A 17,846-nucleotide genomic window follows, 5' to 3' on the forward strand; every position below is an offset into this window, starting at 1 on the left:
TGGTTTGTTACTCCATTCTTCTACTTCTTTGTGACTGGGGTTAGAAATGAACACCTCAAATTTGAGTTACATGTTGCAATTTTTGAAGCATTAGTTCATGTATTATATTGGTTAAGTGACACAAAAACTTCAGCTGATGGTATTAAAGAGCTGAAAGTTTAAGTTACTTGCCTATGGAAATGCCACTAGTTAATGGCCTAAGTTTCCTGACTCCAAATCCAGTACTCTATTCCATGAAGTATACCTCTTTTCTCACTAACCATTTTATTCTTACTTCGCTCTTCACAATTATTTTAAGAGAAGACACTGGCCTAGGGTAAAGTATATGTAAGCATAAGCAAGTGAGGCCCAGGTCATCCCTAGTGTATGATTTTGTAGTCCTCTCTCTCAGCCTCTTCTAATAATGCATTGGATAAGTTTGGGGAGCAGATAGCTGATTCAATCCCAGATCTATCAGACTCCTGAGGCTATATGCTATGTCCTCTAGATATGTGGTGTGGTCTATGGCCATTATTATTTTGCAAGAGTGTCTATGTGTCCATCATAGAGTCACAGAATCAGAGAGGCCAGATTCAATCTATTTGTTTCCCATGAAGGGTTGAGCAATGTATACCAATAATGTAGCACCCAAATAACTTTGTACATTTCTTGTCCACCTTCCAACCATACAAATATCCCTAGTGATATAATCACTTCAGAAGTTGATACTCCTGTGATCCTAACATCTGTGGTAAAAAGTAAACATTAAATGAACCAAGATGATGGCAATAAGAATAAAATATTAAGGCTTCAACTTTATATTCTATTGTCATTACCTTAATCCTCTTGTTCCTTTCCATCACTGAATCCTTCCTCATTTTCAATTGCTGCTTTTAACATTTCAGCATCTCTCTTTAGTTTGTTTCTTTGTTTCTTCAACTTCTTGAAAATCTTGTTAATTTTCCTTCTTAAATAATTGGCCCATTTGCTGTAATATTAAAAGTTCAAAGTGAAACCTTGTTTGTCAACAGTGGTAGAATAATAACGACTGGCATGGTATAAGGAAAAGGCCATTTGCCCACATAACTCTCTACACATTCTAACCTGATTGTTTAACTCACAATTTAAAAAATCTAACAGAAAATACTACACTTGGCCCACTCATATTTTTCATTATAACCATTATTATTAATCTATTAGATGTCTTTTTTTATCATTTCATCATCTTCAACAGTAATACTGTCCTATTTCCTTCTGCTGACATCACCCACATTTCAAGGCTCAGCTTATATATTATTTCTCTAAGAATTATTCCCTTTTCACTAACCTACAAGGATCCCTTCCTTCTATGAACTTTAATACTAAATAGTAATAGTTCACATTATATTACCTCTACTTTTATAAATTTTCACTTTCACAAACTATTGCTATCCCTGGTATTCAGTTCTATACTTCCTTGCATTTGTGTGGACAGTAAGTGGAGGGGGCCCTTGAGAGCCTATGATAGGCCAAGAACTTGACCAGAAGCTTTATATAATTTATCTCATTTAATCCTCGCAACAACCCTAGAAGGTGAATATTGTATTTCCTATTTTGCAAGTGATTAAACTGGGGCCTAAAGAGGTTAGATAACTCATCCAAGGTCACTAATGGAAATGCTAGGTCTGCCTGACTAAAGTGCAGACTCTTTCCATTAGACCAAACTCCAGCATTAGTGAATAATGACTAGCAATGAGAAGTATGTGCCAAGGTTTGTGTATAAGTACTATATGTGAAAGATCTTATTTAATCTTCATTAAGATTAATGAGGCAAGTACTTCTTTCAAAATTTACATTTTCAGACGAGGAAACTGAAGCACCAAGAAGGAAAGTAACTTGTCCGAGGTTACCAGATTACCCAATAGTAGAGCCAGGATTCAAATCCAGACCTGCCTAGTCCTAAAGGATAATCTCTCACCTATTATGCTAACCTGTCTCTTTTTCCCCTTGGAGTTTGGAAATAACTTCAGGCTAAAGCCTTACCTTGTAACTTTATATAACCTACAAAGCCTGGAAACCGAGGGTTCAGAAACTATATTGATATTCATGTTTATAGAGTTTTCACTTTCTAAACACAAGTGAAGGAGAAAAAGGAATGCTCAAAGCAGAGGTAAGGATGGAAACTCACAAGAGAAATAAAAGAAGAAAGATTTGAATGTAATATTATTAAAAGTTAATAACAAATACATTCCTATCTTCAGCTCAATGCATGAAATAGGAGCAACCAGGTTCTGAGCATAGAGGGCCCAGAGATATAATAGATAAACCTGCCTTTGAGATGATGACTTTAAAGGTAATACTCACTTTTCTCCACTAAAACTTCATTACTGGGTGTCACTGAGCTCCACTAGGTAAGACAGATATGGAGCAAATACATATCTTTTTCTCAATTAATCATAAAAAATACTCTCCAGGCATAAATGAAATACTGGGTGAAGGCCAATTTATATTTATATGATTTATCTGTAGCCTCTTTATGTTGTAGTATTGTTAATTACAGTCGCAAAAAAATAATAACTGAAGCAACTATATATGTTTCTCTCTCTCTCTCTCCCTCTGCCTTCCTCTCTGAAATCAATATATTAACAAAATTAAAAATAAATAGGCCATGATTCAAATGTCACTGCTATTCATATATCCAGTCCCTTCACCCCCTCTTTTGTCTCTCTCTCTCTCTCACACACACACACACACACACACTGCTGACATCTGTAAAATGGGGTCAGGATGTCTATTTCAACCAGGGGTAACACTTCGCAGGACCCTCCTTCCCTGCCTATCTCTATCCCCAGTCTGTGGGGTCTCTCCCTACCTCCTCTCCATCTAACTTGGTGGATCCTGCTCTGTCCCCTCCTCCTGCGACCTCCTGTCTGCAGCCTCCCCCTTTCTCCTCCAAGGGAAGAGCTCCCCAAAGGTTGTGTAGGGCAGGGCTGTGTGGAGCAAGCTAGGTGGTGTGGGTAAGGCAGTGTGGGTGGGGCTGTGCAGGCCATGCGGTCCTGTTGACCTATGTGAGATGAGCCCAAGCTGGGCCTTGGAGAAGAGCTGGGTAATGGGTCACTAGGAGGAGGAGGGAGGGATGTGGAGTCTGCTCATGGGAGAGGCACCAGGCTCCTCAGCTTCCCCCACCCAGCAGCTTTTCTAAGCCCCTGCACAACTGTCCCCCTCAGCCCCTCATTGCCTTCTGTTTCCTTTCAAGTTTTGGACTCAGTTTCTCTGCCTCAGCAGTACGGGGAGTGCGGGAAGAGACTGGACAAAAATCGTACACCTATGGATGAAGACAGTGACGGGGAGTTAAGGGCAGAGGGTGAGTGGGAACTGGGTGGAGGGGAGAGTTGGGGGAAAAAGAGGAACAATTGTAATAATCTGAACAGTAAAGATTTATTAAATTTTTAAAAAAAGAGATATATTTTCCTAAGAAGGAGGGTTTGGCAAGCTTTGAACTGTATTTTAGCTCCTTGTTTGGTATCAAGGACAGGGTCTTTGTTCTGACACAACTGTTTCCCTTGATGCTAAAATCAGCTTGCTAGGAAACGTTGACGGTGGCCCATCTACCCTCAACCATCCACTTTCCTAGAAATTCAGCTAAGCAGCAAGATGAAACTGACACCTGCTCTGGGGTTCAACAAGCAGCTCAGGATGACTGAAGGAACATACTAGCACATACCACTCTTATACAAAACAGTAAAATAAGTTAATTAATTAATCATAGTAACCAAAATGTATGGTGTTCAATATGTATATAACTCTTCACATTGTTCTAATCTCTTCAACAGTTCTTATTGTGTAAAAAAGAAAATATATTCGTATCAGGAATAATGCTTTGAAATTTATTTCAGAGAAAAATCTAGTGTATTTGAACATCCCCATAAAACTCCTTGACAGAGGCACAATAAAGATGTCATAATAAAATATTATATCAGTCCTTTCATATAAGAGGCTAAATAGTACAGCATAATCTTAGCCACCAGCTTCTAGCAAATATAATTTCATTTTTATTTGTGGGTTATATTTTACTAGTATATGAAATCAAGCTTTGGGCGGGGAGAGAAGGGAGGAATCAGAAATTCCATTCCTATTCCCTGGGAAAGGAAGGAAAATGAGAGCAGCCAAGGAATAGAGACTACCTACTCAGTATAGTCAACTAAGTAAAAGCTGAGAAAATAATATATTGTCATATGAAAACTGAAGAGCTGAAAGGCTGTGACTCAATAATATCTTCAGAGTGTTCTAAGAAAGTGATGAGAGCAATGAGAAAGTTTAAATTACTATAGGACTGCCTTCCAGGCTAGCCAACTCTATCCACTGTATTTCTTTATTTGTTGAACCATTCATTTATTCAATAAAATATATTAAGTTTCCACTAATATGAGGCACCTTGCTATGAATTATATATACAATGACACCTTTATCAGACTTAAGGAAAAGATAAGAAAAGACTTAATGATCTTTACAGAAAATAAGGTAACATGTGTATAACATCTTCCAGTAAAATCTAATCAATTTTTGTAACCCAAATACCACTTTCTAATTAAAGTGAATAAAAATATCAAAGATGTTTAATCTTCAACAGGCACATTTTCTTTACCATAAGATATAAGGAGATACTTACTCTCAGAGTCATATTAGTGCCAACTCTGCATTTGCACAAACTTCACAGTGAGTGCCTTCTTAGATTTTGTGCTCCAAGTGCCTCATTCACCTCTCCCTAGTCCTGGACCCATTCTATCCCCAGTAGCTGGGGAATTATATATATATTAGAGCCTAAGCAACCGTTCAACTGTTCGACCATCCAAACAGTAGCTATGACATGCAATGACCACCAAGGGCAGATACTCAATGCAGGAGCTGCTAAGCTGTAGTGACTTGGCAGCTGCGCTCCTCAGGTGATGCACCTGGAACAAGAGAGGAGGGAGCCCGATTCCAGGGTGCAACACCTAAGAACTGCCCTATTGCAATCTGGGATCCCTCAAGGGATGTTGGAGAGCTGGTTTCAGCCTGATCCCTGCATGTCAAGCCAAGGGATCCCACTGGTGCATGAATCTGTGCACCAGGCCTCTAGTTAAAAAATAAACTAAAAGCATTATGTCAATAATGCACTGGAAGTTTGTATAAGATGCTAAGAGGAAATCTAATAAAAATCAACTTGAAGACACAATGGTAGATGACCATCTATTTAGACTAACTCTTGCTGGAATCCTTATATGCAGTTAAAAACTATTTCCACTCAACAAACCCCAGCTCACTGAATTAAGTTTTATTCCAATTGGCATTTTGTTTGATGAGACAATGTGCAGACTATGTAAGAAGCTATTTTAAATTTATGGAAAAATAAAATAACATGCATTTTTAAATTTTATGGCAATTTTGCTTTTGGATTTTTACTGAGCTCCCTTTTTTTAAACAAAGGAGACCCAAACATAATCACCATGTTTCTGGAATGTATGAATAAATGTGCCTAAACAGAAATATCCAAGTATACTCAGTATTCAACAAATGAATGTTTATGTTTGCCTACCTTCTCCAACGAAGAGAAAAGAAATAAATGGGCAGACATCCTAGGATGATCATGCTAACTACACCAAATCCAAAAATCCGGAATATCTGCAAAGGTTCTGTTGATTCAATTATATCTTGTTATTTTAATGAATTAAGAGAAGCAAATATGAGCTCTTTCATAAAGTCTTTATAAAAAATATCAGTTATTAAAGTAAAAGTATAAGTTATTAAAAGGGGTATTCATACATGATAAGTAAATGTACTTGCTACTTTGTAATTGCAGGAGTTTATGAAATGTTCTTGAAACACAACTAAAGTCGACACTTTAAATGCATGTCTTCCAATGGAAGTCTTAACAAAATGATCCTACTGTTTCTGTTAACATATCATTATGATTCATAATTCTTCCTATGATCTCAGCATGTTTTTTCTTTGGCCAAATTTTATACATCTTAAAGCACTCAGAGAGTAAATTAATCTATGAATAGTTAACTTGATAAAGGAATGGCTTCTTAAATATTTACTTCCAAATTATAAGCTTTAATTAAATAAATGTCAAAAATTTGCAGGTGAATAAGTATATTTTGTTTGGAAATACATTCTAATATGATTGGGGAATTGTAAGTCACGGTTCAAATTTTCCCTTTATAAGAACCAAATGTCTCTTCTCACATAATATAAAGACTAAACCGATGAATAAGTTATAAACACTGCATGACAGTGTTAAAGTCATAATTCTAATTTCATGATCAGATTTCAGCTCCCATTATTAATACTAGATGTTCAACAATAAGCTGTAAATTGAATACGGGCTATATTAACTTAAGACATTGCTTCGCATGCATCCTTTTTGTATTGATAGTATCTGTTAGTGTTTAATCATATCAAATATATTCATCATGGGACTCACTGGTAACATGTCCCTACTATCCAAATGAAGGAGCAAAAAGAGATTGTCTAGTTCTCAAAACGTTGAAAATAAAAAATATTAATAGAAGAACCTAATTCAAATACAATGAAACCAAGAAAAATGAATACAAAGACCTTAATAAGAAATATTTAAGTCTACTGTCACATAATAAGGTGCAGAAGATAAGATAAATGGGAAAAAGTCTACTCAGGAAAAGTAAATGGGGAGAGAAAAGTAAGCTAAGGAATGTCTCTGACTGGTGCATTCTCGCAGGCATTGAGAGTTACCTCTCAGAGAGTCCAAAATCTTTGGAACAAGATATCGATAGATAGTGAATAAAGCAAAAGAAGAGACTCATTTTGAACTTCCATAGTCACATCTATTGGCTAAGCAGAAACTGCTCATGAATGAGGTGGTCTGGTCACCTCAAGACATTAATACAGATAATTTATCTCTAGAAATGGGAGCCCCATTTAAGTGTGAAGTTGGGAAAGCCAAATTTAAATGTATACCGTTATGATCTGGTTATTCATTTTAAATAAAATAGAAATACAATAAACATAAAAGGATGAACTTACTATTGCTTAATGGGGCAAAACAGCGGAAGTTATTGGTCCCAAATGATGAATAACAGCATCTGTGTTCCAAACATGCACTCTTGTTAAGATTTGGCAGATTATTGCAATCATTCACTTCCTGATTCTCCTTTACAATGCATGCTTTTAGAAACAAAATCCAAGAAAAAGAATTCAGTGTGATTAATTATTATTTTCCTCAATTAAAATAATGAGTGAGAGAGAAAAAAACATTTAAGCTGGTACATTTAATGAAAAGTTTGAATAACATACAAATAGCAATGAATACTGAAACAATAGAGTTAAACTAAAAATTACCACAAGGTTATTTAACATCACACTTTCTATTCTAAATGAAATGCAGAAAATAAACAAAAATAAATGAACAAGTATAGACCAAAAATGTCCTTAAAATAACATCTTTTTAATGCAACGGATATCCTCTCACACATTTATTTTATTTCATTTTATTTTACAGTTTATTTTTTATTTTTGACATTACAAATGTCTCCCATTTCTCCCTTTGCCTCCCTCCACCCAGATCCTGCCCTCCCCTCTTTCATTCATTTTTGTTAAACTACAAAAACTCATTGAATGCATCAGTGAAAATGAACATAAATAAAATTCACACAGTTTATTGCTAGAGAGTAAGGTAAGTGATACTATTGGGACTAATCTACTTTCTGTGAACACTTGTCATTTTGGTACTACCACATATTTTAAGATCCTTTCTTTTGAACTTAAATTATGACTCTATAATTTTGAATATTCAATGATTTATGGCATAAATGCCAAGATTCATACAACTGCAATGAAGTCATGCATGTTTAAATCTATAAGACTCAAGTTCAAATAGCTTATTTTTTAATAATCTGTTTTAGAAGAGAAACAAATGACAACTAAAAAGGCAGATAACAGATTGTTACTCAAAAAGAAAATCTCCACAGTATTGCTAAAGGCCTGCTTAAATTATGTTCAATCTCCAGAGCCATCAACAACTACAGACTTTAAAGCTACTCAGCATACACAAATAACAACATAATGGTTAAAAGCATATTTTTACTTCATGGTTTATTTTATTATGTTCTTCTTCTTTAAAGATTGTCAATTTCTGCCGAGACCGGTTTGGCTCAATGGATAGAGCGTCGGCTTGGGGACTGAAGGGTCCCGGGTTCGATTCCGGTCAAGGGCATGTACCTTGGTTGCGGGCATATCCCCAGTAGGGGGTATGCAGGAGGCAACTGATCGATGACTCTCTCTCATCGATGTTTCTAACTCTCTCTCTCTCTCCCTTCCTCTCTGTACAAAATCAATAAAATATATATAAAAAAAAAAAAGATTGTCAATTTCTCATGCTATGGTAAAAATAATACCTACCATTCCAAGTACTGTTTATGCCTGTTTTTTTCTAAAGCTGAAATGGCAGCCCAGTAGCTCCTCTCTGAAGAGTATAGAGTTTGCTATTAATCATGTGGCATCTTTGAGCTGCACATCAGTGACACTTATTTATCTATGGCTTGTTATTACATTAAAGGCCCAGGAGAACCTCGTTTTGCCACATTGTTTGAAAATTAAACTGAGGTGAAGAGGAAACATGAAAAGCAATTCTTAAGATATCTAAGAGTATGTGAGAGCTGCCTTCCAGTGATTAAGAGGCTTGAGATAGATAACTGGCAAGCTGGCATACAAGCTCTAGACCAGTGGTTCTCAACCTTTCTAATGCCGAGACCCTTTAATACAGTTCCTCATGTTGTGGTGACCCCCAAGCATAAAATTATTTTTGTTGATACTTCATAACTGTAATTTTGCTACTGTTAATGAATCATAATGTAAATATCTATGTTTTCTGAAGGTCTTAGGCTCTATAGCAGCGGTTCTCAACCCTGCTAGCAGGATTACCTAAGACCATCGGAAAACACAGGTATTTACATTACAATTCCTAACAGTAGCAAAATTACAGTTATGAAGTAGATAGCAACGAAAATAATTTATGGTTTGGGGTCACTACAACATGAGGAACTGTATTAAAGGGTCGTGGCATTAGGAAAGTTGAGAACCACTGCTCTAGACTCTGCTCTGGAGTTAGAGAAGCAGTTAACCAACCTCATGTTAACCTGAAGACCATAGATTCAGCCAACAATGAATAGGATTGTCTTATGCTTCATGGGAATGTACCTGGATGAGCAAAAGAAACTATCTGGAATACCAGCTTGTATATCATTGGGAATTGGAAAGGCAGGTCCCAGGAGGAGAAAGACCCATTTAAAAAGCCTTTAAATAGCTGAAACCTGTTTGGCTCAGTGGCTAGACTAGTGTCAGTCTACCGACTGAAGAGTCCCAGGTTCGATTCCGGTTAAGGGCATGTACATTGGTTGTGGGCACATACCCGGTAGGGGGTGTGAAGGAAGCAACTGGTTGATGTTTCTCTCTCATCAGTGTTTCTAGCTTTCTATCCCTCTCCCTTCCTCTCTGTAAAAAATCAATAAAATACTTTTAAAATTTTCTAAAGAAAAAAAAATAATAAAAAGCCTTTAAATAGACCTAACATCTAAAGACAATAAAGCAAGTTTTCCTATTGTCGTAGGTCCCAAAATCAGCTACTTAAGAATTTTAATCTTCTACATATGACAGAAGACTGCTTTTCTTCATTGGTATGTATACAAATAAATCTGTTTTGACATTATAAAACAAACAAACAAACAAACAAACAAACAAAAACTAGAGGCCCAATGCATGACATTGGTGCACTGGGGGATAGGGGAGGGGAGGGGGTTCCCTCAGCCCGGTCTGTGCTTTCACGCAGTCTGGGACCCCGTGGAGGATATTGAAGAGCCAGTTCTGGCCAATCCCGCAGGCCAAGCCAAGGGACCCCACTGAGCAAGTTACCTTGCTTTACAAACATCATTTGTAAATCTTCACAAAAAAACACACCAAACTCTCAAAATGAACTTTACCACCTGCATCTAAAACCATAAACACATAGCCCTCTCCAGGTGGCTCAGTTGGTTGGAGCATCATCCTATACACCACAAAATTGCAGATTCTATTCCCAATTATGGGACATACCTAGGTTGCAGATTCAATCCCTGGTTGGGGCACATATGGGAAGCAACTGATCCATGTTTCTCTCTTACATCAATGTCTCTCTCTCTCTCTCTCCTCCTTTCTCTCTAAAGTCAATAAAAACATATCCTACCCTTGAGTGAAAATTAAAATTAATTAATTAATAACATCATGGATCACAATAACTTGTGCAAAGTCACAAATTTAATGCATTACCAATTGGCCTAGATATTGATTTCCCAAGCATTTTAGACATGTAAGAGTTTGCCTATTTTATTGTTGTATACTCTAAGCTATAATATTATTTCTTCAATTCTGCCAGAGTGACTCTACTCCCCAAGTTGGACTGCATGTGAAATACCATGTTCAGGCTGGGCATTACACACCCAGAAAAGAGTGACAATAGTCAGGGCCTGGTCAGAGAGGGGATGGACTTCCTGTGTGCTGAGTTTTTCACTATTGGCATTGTTCAAAGACCATTTGCAAGGAATGGAAATCATAGAAGAGATTTTAAATCATAGAAGAAAATAGACTAGATAATCCCTAAGGTCCCTTCTGATGCTGAGTTTCTATTATTTTATTCTTAAACTAGAGGCCTGATGCACAAAATTTGTGCATGGGAGGGGTGTCCCTCAGCCCAGCCAGCACCCTCTTGCAAGCCAGGACCCCTCAGGAAATGTCTGACTGCAGGTTTAGGCCCGATACCTGCATTGGGCCTAAACTGTCAGTCAGACATCCCTCTCACAATCTGGGGATGCTAGCTCCTAACCACTCTCCTGCCTGCCTGCCTCATCGCCCTTAACTATAATACTCAGCCTGCCTGCCTGGATTACCCTCAACCCCTCTGTCTGCCTGCCTGATTGCCCCTAACCACACACCTACCTCCTGATCACCCCTATTTGCCTGCTTGCCTGATTGCCCCTAACCTCTATACATGCCTGCCTGATCGCCCCTGTTTGTCTGCCTGCCTCATCACTCCTAACAAACAACTCTGCCTACCTGCCTGATGCCTCTAACTGCTCGCCTGCAGTGCCCCTAACCATCTCTGCTTCGGCCCCCGCCGTGGCATCTTCATTCAGAAGGACATCCAGAATGATGTCCAGAAGGTCATTCAGCTGTCCAGTCTAATAACATATTATTCTTTTATTATTATAGATAGATGGCATCTGATGAACTTTATGCCAGTTACTAAACTTTCAGACTCAAATTACTAAGAGACACTTGCAATTTTGAAGAATAAAAATGGTAGAACAATTTTTATCAGGTTTAAGTATATAATTTTCTCCAAGAGGGAAAAATCATGTGACCTCTCAAGCTTCCATGCCAGTCTGTCTCAAGGTTATAATTTTAATCTATAAGACATGAATCTTTTATAAACAACAGCCTAATGACAAAACAACAGACTTTTGTTTTAGTGCCTAAGTGGGAAGAGTAAAAGGGAGGAAATAAATTTGTTAAAATTATTTCACATTTTATAAACTTGTAGTTACTCTTTTCAAAGAAGGCAGTATATATATCACTGTTTTTGAAATATTTGAATTAACCTAGGCCATATGTTTCCCTTAAAATAGAACAGTTTGATTTTGTTGAGCAAAACATCTCATACACTTGGTTTTGACTCAAGTTACTGTACCAGGCTGGGGAAATATTTTAGAAATACAGATATTCTATTTAGATTTTTTAAAGTTGGCTTCAGTGTTTGTATAATATAATTATAGGTAACTATGGGAAACAAATTATCATTTGTTGTTGTTTATGATAAACTTTAGCACTCACTCAACCATTCTTTTAGCTTTACAACATACCATCTTCTCAGGTTTCTCTTTCTCCCCTCAACTTGACTGTGGCAATATATTTAATTTATTTATGGAGCTTGTTTACTTTGCTATTCTCATTGGTGGTAGGCATTATAATACCTGTTTTGTATTTCATGAAACCAGTATAGAGAAACATGAAGAGATTTATGCAAGGTCACAGAGGAATTCAGTGCTAGAGTCTAGAATTAAACAATGGAAATTATTATTTCTTATATATGTATATCAAATATTATTATAATAAAGTCTGCATAATTTTTAATGAAAGCTCATCTTTGTAATTCACATGTGTCAATTTATTTTCAGCTTCTCCTTGAAAGGGCGCCACATGTTGTACAAAACGAAAGGTTGTTTATTTGTGGTTCATAATTCTCAGGGGTCATCATGTGCTTGATAAACACATTATATACAGAATCACAAAAAGGCGGTGCGACTTGAAACATGAACTTTTTATCATTAAAACAGATGGGAAAACATCTGGTATATTCTGTACATTAGAGCTACACAGCACCCCGATTAATGCCACAAAAGATATTGATTTCACAAAACTGGGTCAGGGACTAAATTTCAGGCAGTCATTAAGGTAAATTGTAAAAGGTTCAGATAATTGAGAAGGAAAACTATTTTATCAAGAAAAACAAACATATGGAGTTCCTGTAAAATATGGCCTCAGTTTTTCCTTGCAATTCTTTGTGGTAAATATTTTCATTGTAAAGATGAGGACACTGAATTTCAAAGAGGTAATCTTGCCTAAGATAACAGGCAGAGTCAGGATGAAAATTCAGGTCTATCCCACTCCAATGCCAATAGACCATACTGCCTCCTAAACATTTAACTACTAGTTTCAAAAGAAGGACTCTAGGGGGAAAAAATCAAACAAGAACTTACTTGTGGGAAAGAAGAAACTTATCAGAGCTCTCCGTGCAGTAGATTGTCCGTTAGTGTTTTCACTGCTCCACATAATATACTCGCTTTCAGTCTCAGAATTTGAGAATCCTTAATAAAAAGTGAAATTATTAATACCAGCAAATAAAGCATTTATAACTCTCTTTGGTCCCCAAGGTTAATAATGGAAAATATAAGAGCTAACAGATATTGAACTTACACTTTATAACAACAGCTTAGGTACTATAAATACTGATGACATCACAAAGTTTAAACTATAGGCCAACATATTCCATTGTTGTGTTATAAAATGATTTACAATAGTGAACTTGACTCACAAACAGCACTGACATTCAGAGGTCCAATCAATTAACTATTTATAAACATTTTTTCTAACTAAATCAGACCCCATCACAGAAACTCTTGGAAACCATGTTGGCTTCTTTATTTACTGATAAAAATAAAGGCCTGAGGAGACACTGCAAAACCTTCCTATCCTTCTTTCTCACTACTTCAAACAACCTGCTTTTATATAGTTTCATTTGCATGATTCTCTCCCATATTAGAGGAAATTATATCTACCTTTGTTCCCATAACACGGATTTGTCCATATCATTAAATATTCTCCAATGCTATCTTTAATAACTTCACAGTATTTTATTATATGGCTCTACTACAACTAAGTAAAACATTCCCCTAAAGAAAAGGATTTAGCCTAAACCGGTTTGGCTCAGTGGATAGAGCGTCGGTCTGTTGACTGAAAGGTCCCAGGTTCGATTCCAGTCAAGGGCATGTATCTTTGTTGTGGGCACATCCCCAGTGGGGGGGGGGGTGCAGGAGGCAGCTGATTGATGTCTCTCTCTCATCGATGTTTCTAACTCTCTATCCCTCTCTCTTCCTCTCTGTAAAAAATCAATAAAATATATATTTTTTTCAAAAGAAAAGGATTTAGATTGCTTAACATTTATTGGTATTATAAAGAACATGCATAGAAATCACTACTACAAAGAACAGATTTGTGTTTGACAGAGGTGAGGGGTTGGTGGGGGGAGAAATGGATGAAGGAAGCTAAAAGGAACAAACTTTTGATTATAAAAACATCATGTGATGTACAGAATGGTGACTAATAATAAGTTAATAATAATAATAATAATAATAATCCGCTGCCTTCCCTCTGAAGTTTGACGGTCTGTTCGATGCTTCTCTGTTTCTATATTTATTTTTGTTCATCAGTTTCTTCAAATCATATGATATTTATCTTTATCCAACTGGCTTATTTCTCTTAGCATACTAGTAATGCTCTTCAGGTCCATCCATGCTGTTGCAAATGGTAAGAAATCCTTCTTTTTTACAGCAGCATAGTATTCAATTGTGTAGATGTACCACAGTTTTTTAATCCACTCATCTGCTGATGAGCACTTAGGCTGTTTCCAAATCTTAGCTATGCTGCCCTGAACATGCCCGATCTTGTCGGATTTCAGAAACTAAGCATGGTCAGGCTTGGTTAGTACTTGGATGGGAGTACCATTATTCTTGCACCCTCACTTTTTTGTCGTCAGTTTGATAAGCAAATAAAACTATCTCTTTTGTTTTAATTGATACTTTTTGTCATCAATGAGTTTACATGTTTCATACATTTGTTGCAGAGTAGAGAATTTAAACATTAATCTGCTACATATATTCCAAATATTTTTAAGACAGTCAGAAACCTTTATATTTTTTGTGGTGTTTTTGGAAGTTTAAAATGTTTTATGCAATCAAGTGTCTAAATATCTTCCTTTACTATTTCCTTCTTTTGAATCATGTTTAGAAACATTCCATACCTTAATGTTTAGAAACATTCTATACCTTAATGTTTCCTTATATTTTCACTTTTTATATTTACATTTTAATCCACATAAAATGTATTTTGAAGTGTATTATGAAGTAGGAATACATTGTTTTGCAGTTGTCCTAGTAACATTTATTAATTCCGATCTTTCCTACTTACGATATCGCCATCATATTGTTTCTTGACTTCCTATTCTGTTCCACTAACCAGTCTGTTCAATCATACACCAATATCAGTATTATAATTTATCTTATACTGTTACATATGTTGATAACTTATCTGAAATCATTTCATTAGTCTTTATTGTCAAAATTTTATTCTCGACTCTGAAAAATCTTTTAGATGGACCTTAGAATCGAGATTGGGTGAGAGAGGCCTGTAGTGTAGAGTGGAGGGGAGAGGGCAGCTCGTCGGTGGCTGCCATGGGGCCCCGGGGCACCCCTCCCCTGATGGCCTCCCCAGAAAGGTTACTCACTGAAACCCAAATGGTAGCACAGCAGCGTCATGAGAAGGATGGTGAGCAGGAAAAGGACCAAGCGATTTTCGGCCCACATATTCATCAGAGACTGGCGCCTCTCAGCTTTGAGGCCCAGCAGGGACGCCTCCCAGCCGGGCTGAGGTGCGGCGGCCATGATGGGATGGCCGCCACGGTTGGTGGTGGTGCTGCTGACATGCGACCCCTCCACCAAGTTTTCGGCAGGATAGTTCTCCTCACATCTGACTAGCCTTATGCGGGTCCCTTTCAAAGCCTTGCTCTTAGACCTGTTCTTCCCTCTCGAGCACCTCCCTTCTGAAGGCATGGCTCCGCTTCTGACTAGCTCAGAAGATGGCGCCCAGCCAACAGCCCTTCGCGCAATGAGCTTCTGGGTGCTGACGCATGCGCTCCTGGGTGCTGACGCATGCGTGGTACGCCCCGCACAGCACGTGCCAGCCCTTAGGCCCCGCCCCTTTCTAAAGGCCAGCAAGATAGCTTGTGCCCCCTCTCCCACTCAAGGCCTGGCCTTTCTAGTGCTTGTTAATTGTTGAATGAATGAATAGGGCCTGATGACCGTGCCGGGATCATGGCAGTTTGTCATAGATCAACAAAATGAATAAATGGAATTCAGACTCCAGCCTTGACTGTTAATTTCTACTCAGATTCAGTCCTATAAAAGGCACTGTAGCATCTATGGTCACTACAGTTGCTCACTACAGTATCCACTAACCAAATATGTCTGCTTAAATGTACATTTTAATTAATAAAAAGTACACAGAATTCAAAAGTACAAGAAATCAGTTCCTTGCAGAAGCTGGTATGGCTCAATGGATAGAGCGTCAGCTTGTAGACTGAAGGGTCCCAGGTTCGATTCTGGTCAAGGGCATGTGCCTTGGTTGAGGGAACATCCCCAGGGGAAGGGGGTGAAGGAGTCAGCTGATCGATGATTCTCTCGTCGATGTTTCTAGCTCTCTACCCGTCTCTCTTCCTCTTTGTAAAAAATCAATAAAATATATTTTTAAAAAATAAAAAAAGAAATCAGTTCCTTAGTCATAGTAGCCATATGTCTACTATTCAATATCTTTATAAATATATAGATATAGGTATAGATATAGATATAGATGACAGATATAGATAGATATAGATATAGATATAGATATAGATGATATAGATATAGAGATAGATGAGATAGAGATAGAGATATAAATATCTATCTCATGGTGCCTATGTTTGACGTGCAAATATGAAGCATTTTCATCACAGCAGAAAGTTGTGAGGGGCAGTGCTGGATGTGCACAGTGACTATAGTGAATAGGGTAGATATTCAATAGGTAGTAGGAGCTTTCAAGTGGAACAAATGGCATTTGCCTTCAGAGACATTAAGGTTGAGTTACAAACTCTACATAGGAAACATGAAAACAGAATGTGTGAGGAACACTAATGAGTGACATAGAACACTTAGATGTATTCCCATCATTTGCCACTAATGAATTGGATTATCCTAAATGCCTTCCTCTTGCTGGGCCTCAGTATTGCATGCGTAAATGAGTTAGCATTAACTCTAAAACCCCTTCTTGCTCTAAAATCTGACCTATAAGCAAAATCCCATTAAATGGCTTGGTTTGACCCCGCTGGTTAAATGTCGACCTTTGAACCAGGAGGTCACAGTTCAATTCCCAGTCAGAAAACATGCCTGGGTTGTGGGCTTGATCCCCTGTTGGAGATGTGCAGAAAGCAGCAGAATAATGATTCTCATCACTGGTGTTTTATATCTCGCTCCTTCTGCCTTCCTCCCAGAAATAAATAAAAATATTTTTTAAAGAAGAAATTGCTTGGTTTGGGCATGCCCACAAAGGGATGCTGTAAGTGGTGCTGGCATACTTGCAACCTACCTCATTTTAATTTTCAAGAGATGTGAAAACTACCCCCATCAACTGCATTTCCAGCCTAATTCTTCTACATTTTACTCTGGCTTTCAAAATGTCTTTCTACTAATTTTTATTACATTGTTCTTCCCAATGTTAATAGGTATTTCACAGGGGGATTGGGGAGAGAAAGGTTTCATATAAAAACAATTCTTAAAATTTAGCACACTCAACTCCACCCCAAGTTCACATACAGGAGCAATTAATAATGCTCTTTAGTTTTTTAAAGGATGTGACCAAAAGCAAACTGCTTTTCTATTTTTTTTTTTTTTATTTTAAGTGTGTTTGTTTTTTGTGGTTTTTTTTGTTTGTTTGTTTTTTGCCTCAGTTTTTCTTTAATTTGACCAGAAGATTCCTGTCTCACAAAATACTATTAACTGCTTCTTGAAACCACTGCTTGGAACTTGTGAAGTGTCTGAGGTTTTACTCTGTGAGTTACAAGGTAACCTGATACAGTTTCACATATTCTAGCAGAGTTTGCAAGACTATAAGGTTAAAGAAAAATAACAAAAGTTCTCCTGAGACATGCAGAAACTTGAGAGACCTATGAACAATTGCCACCCAATAGCAACCTTCTTCATATCAGAGTACATCTGGGAAATTATCTCATTGCTGGGCACCATACAGATGCCTTCAGAGAACGGGATTAAATTGGAGAATAGCCGAGACCGGTTTGGCTCAATGGTTAGAGCGTCGGCTTGGGAACCGAAGGGACCCGGGTTCGATTCCGGTCAAGGGCATGTACCTTGGTTGCGGGCATATCCCCAGTAGGGGGTGTGCAAGAGGCAGCTGATCGATGACTCTCATCGATGTTTCTAGCTCTCTATCTCTCTCCCTTCCTCTCTGTACAAAAT

The 17,846-nt window shown here is 37.5% G+C and overlaps 1 protein-coding gene across 1 annotated transcript; it reads right to left on the minus strand.

Moving 5' to 3' along the window:
• Window positions 1-816: 816 nt before the first annotated feature.
• On the minus strand, window positions 817-15,392 carry FMR1NB (FMR1 neighbor). The gene is made up of 5 exons (XM_036443196.2): window positions 15,068-15,392; window positions 12,765-12,872; window positions 7,003-7,143; window positions 5,534-5,630; window positions 817-967 (listed from the first exon to the last, which is right to left on the minus strand). The coding sequence occupies exons 1-5, from the start codon at window positions 15,390-15,392 to the stop codon at window positions 817-819; spliced, it is 822 nt and encodes a 273-aa protein (XP_036299089.1).
• Window positions 15,393-17,846: the final 2,454 nt, after the last annotated feature.

The sequence above is a fragment of the Pipistrellus kuhlii genome, unplaced genomic scaffold, assembly GCF_014108245.1.
Source record: "Pipistrellus kuhlii isolate mPipKuh1 unplaced genomic scaffold, mPipKuh1.p scaffold_m20_p_19, whole genome shotgun sequence".
Taxonomy (NCBI): Eukaryota; Metazoa; Chordata; class Mammalia; order Chiroptera; family Vespertilionidae; genus Pipistrellus; species Pipistrellus kuhlii.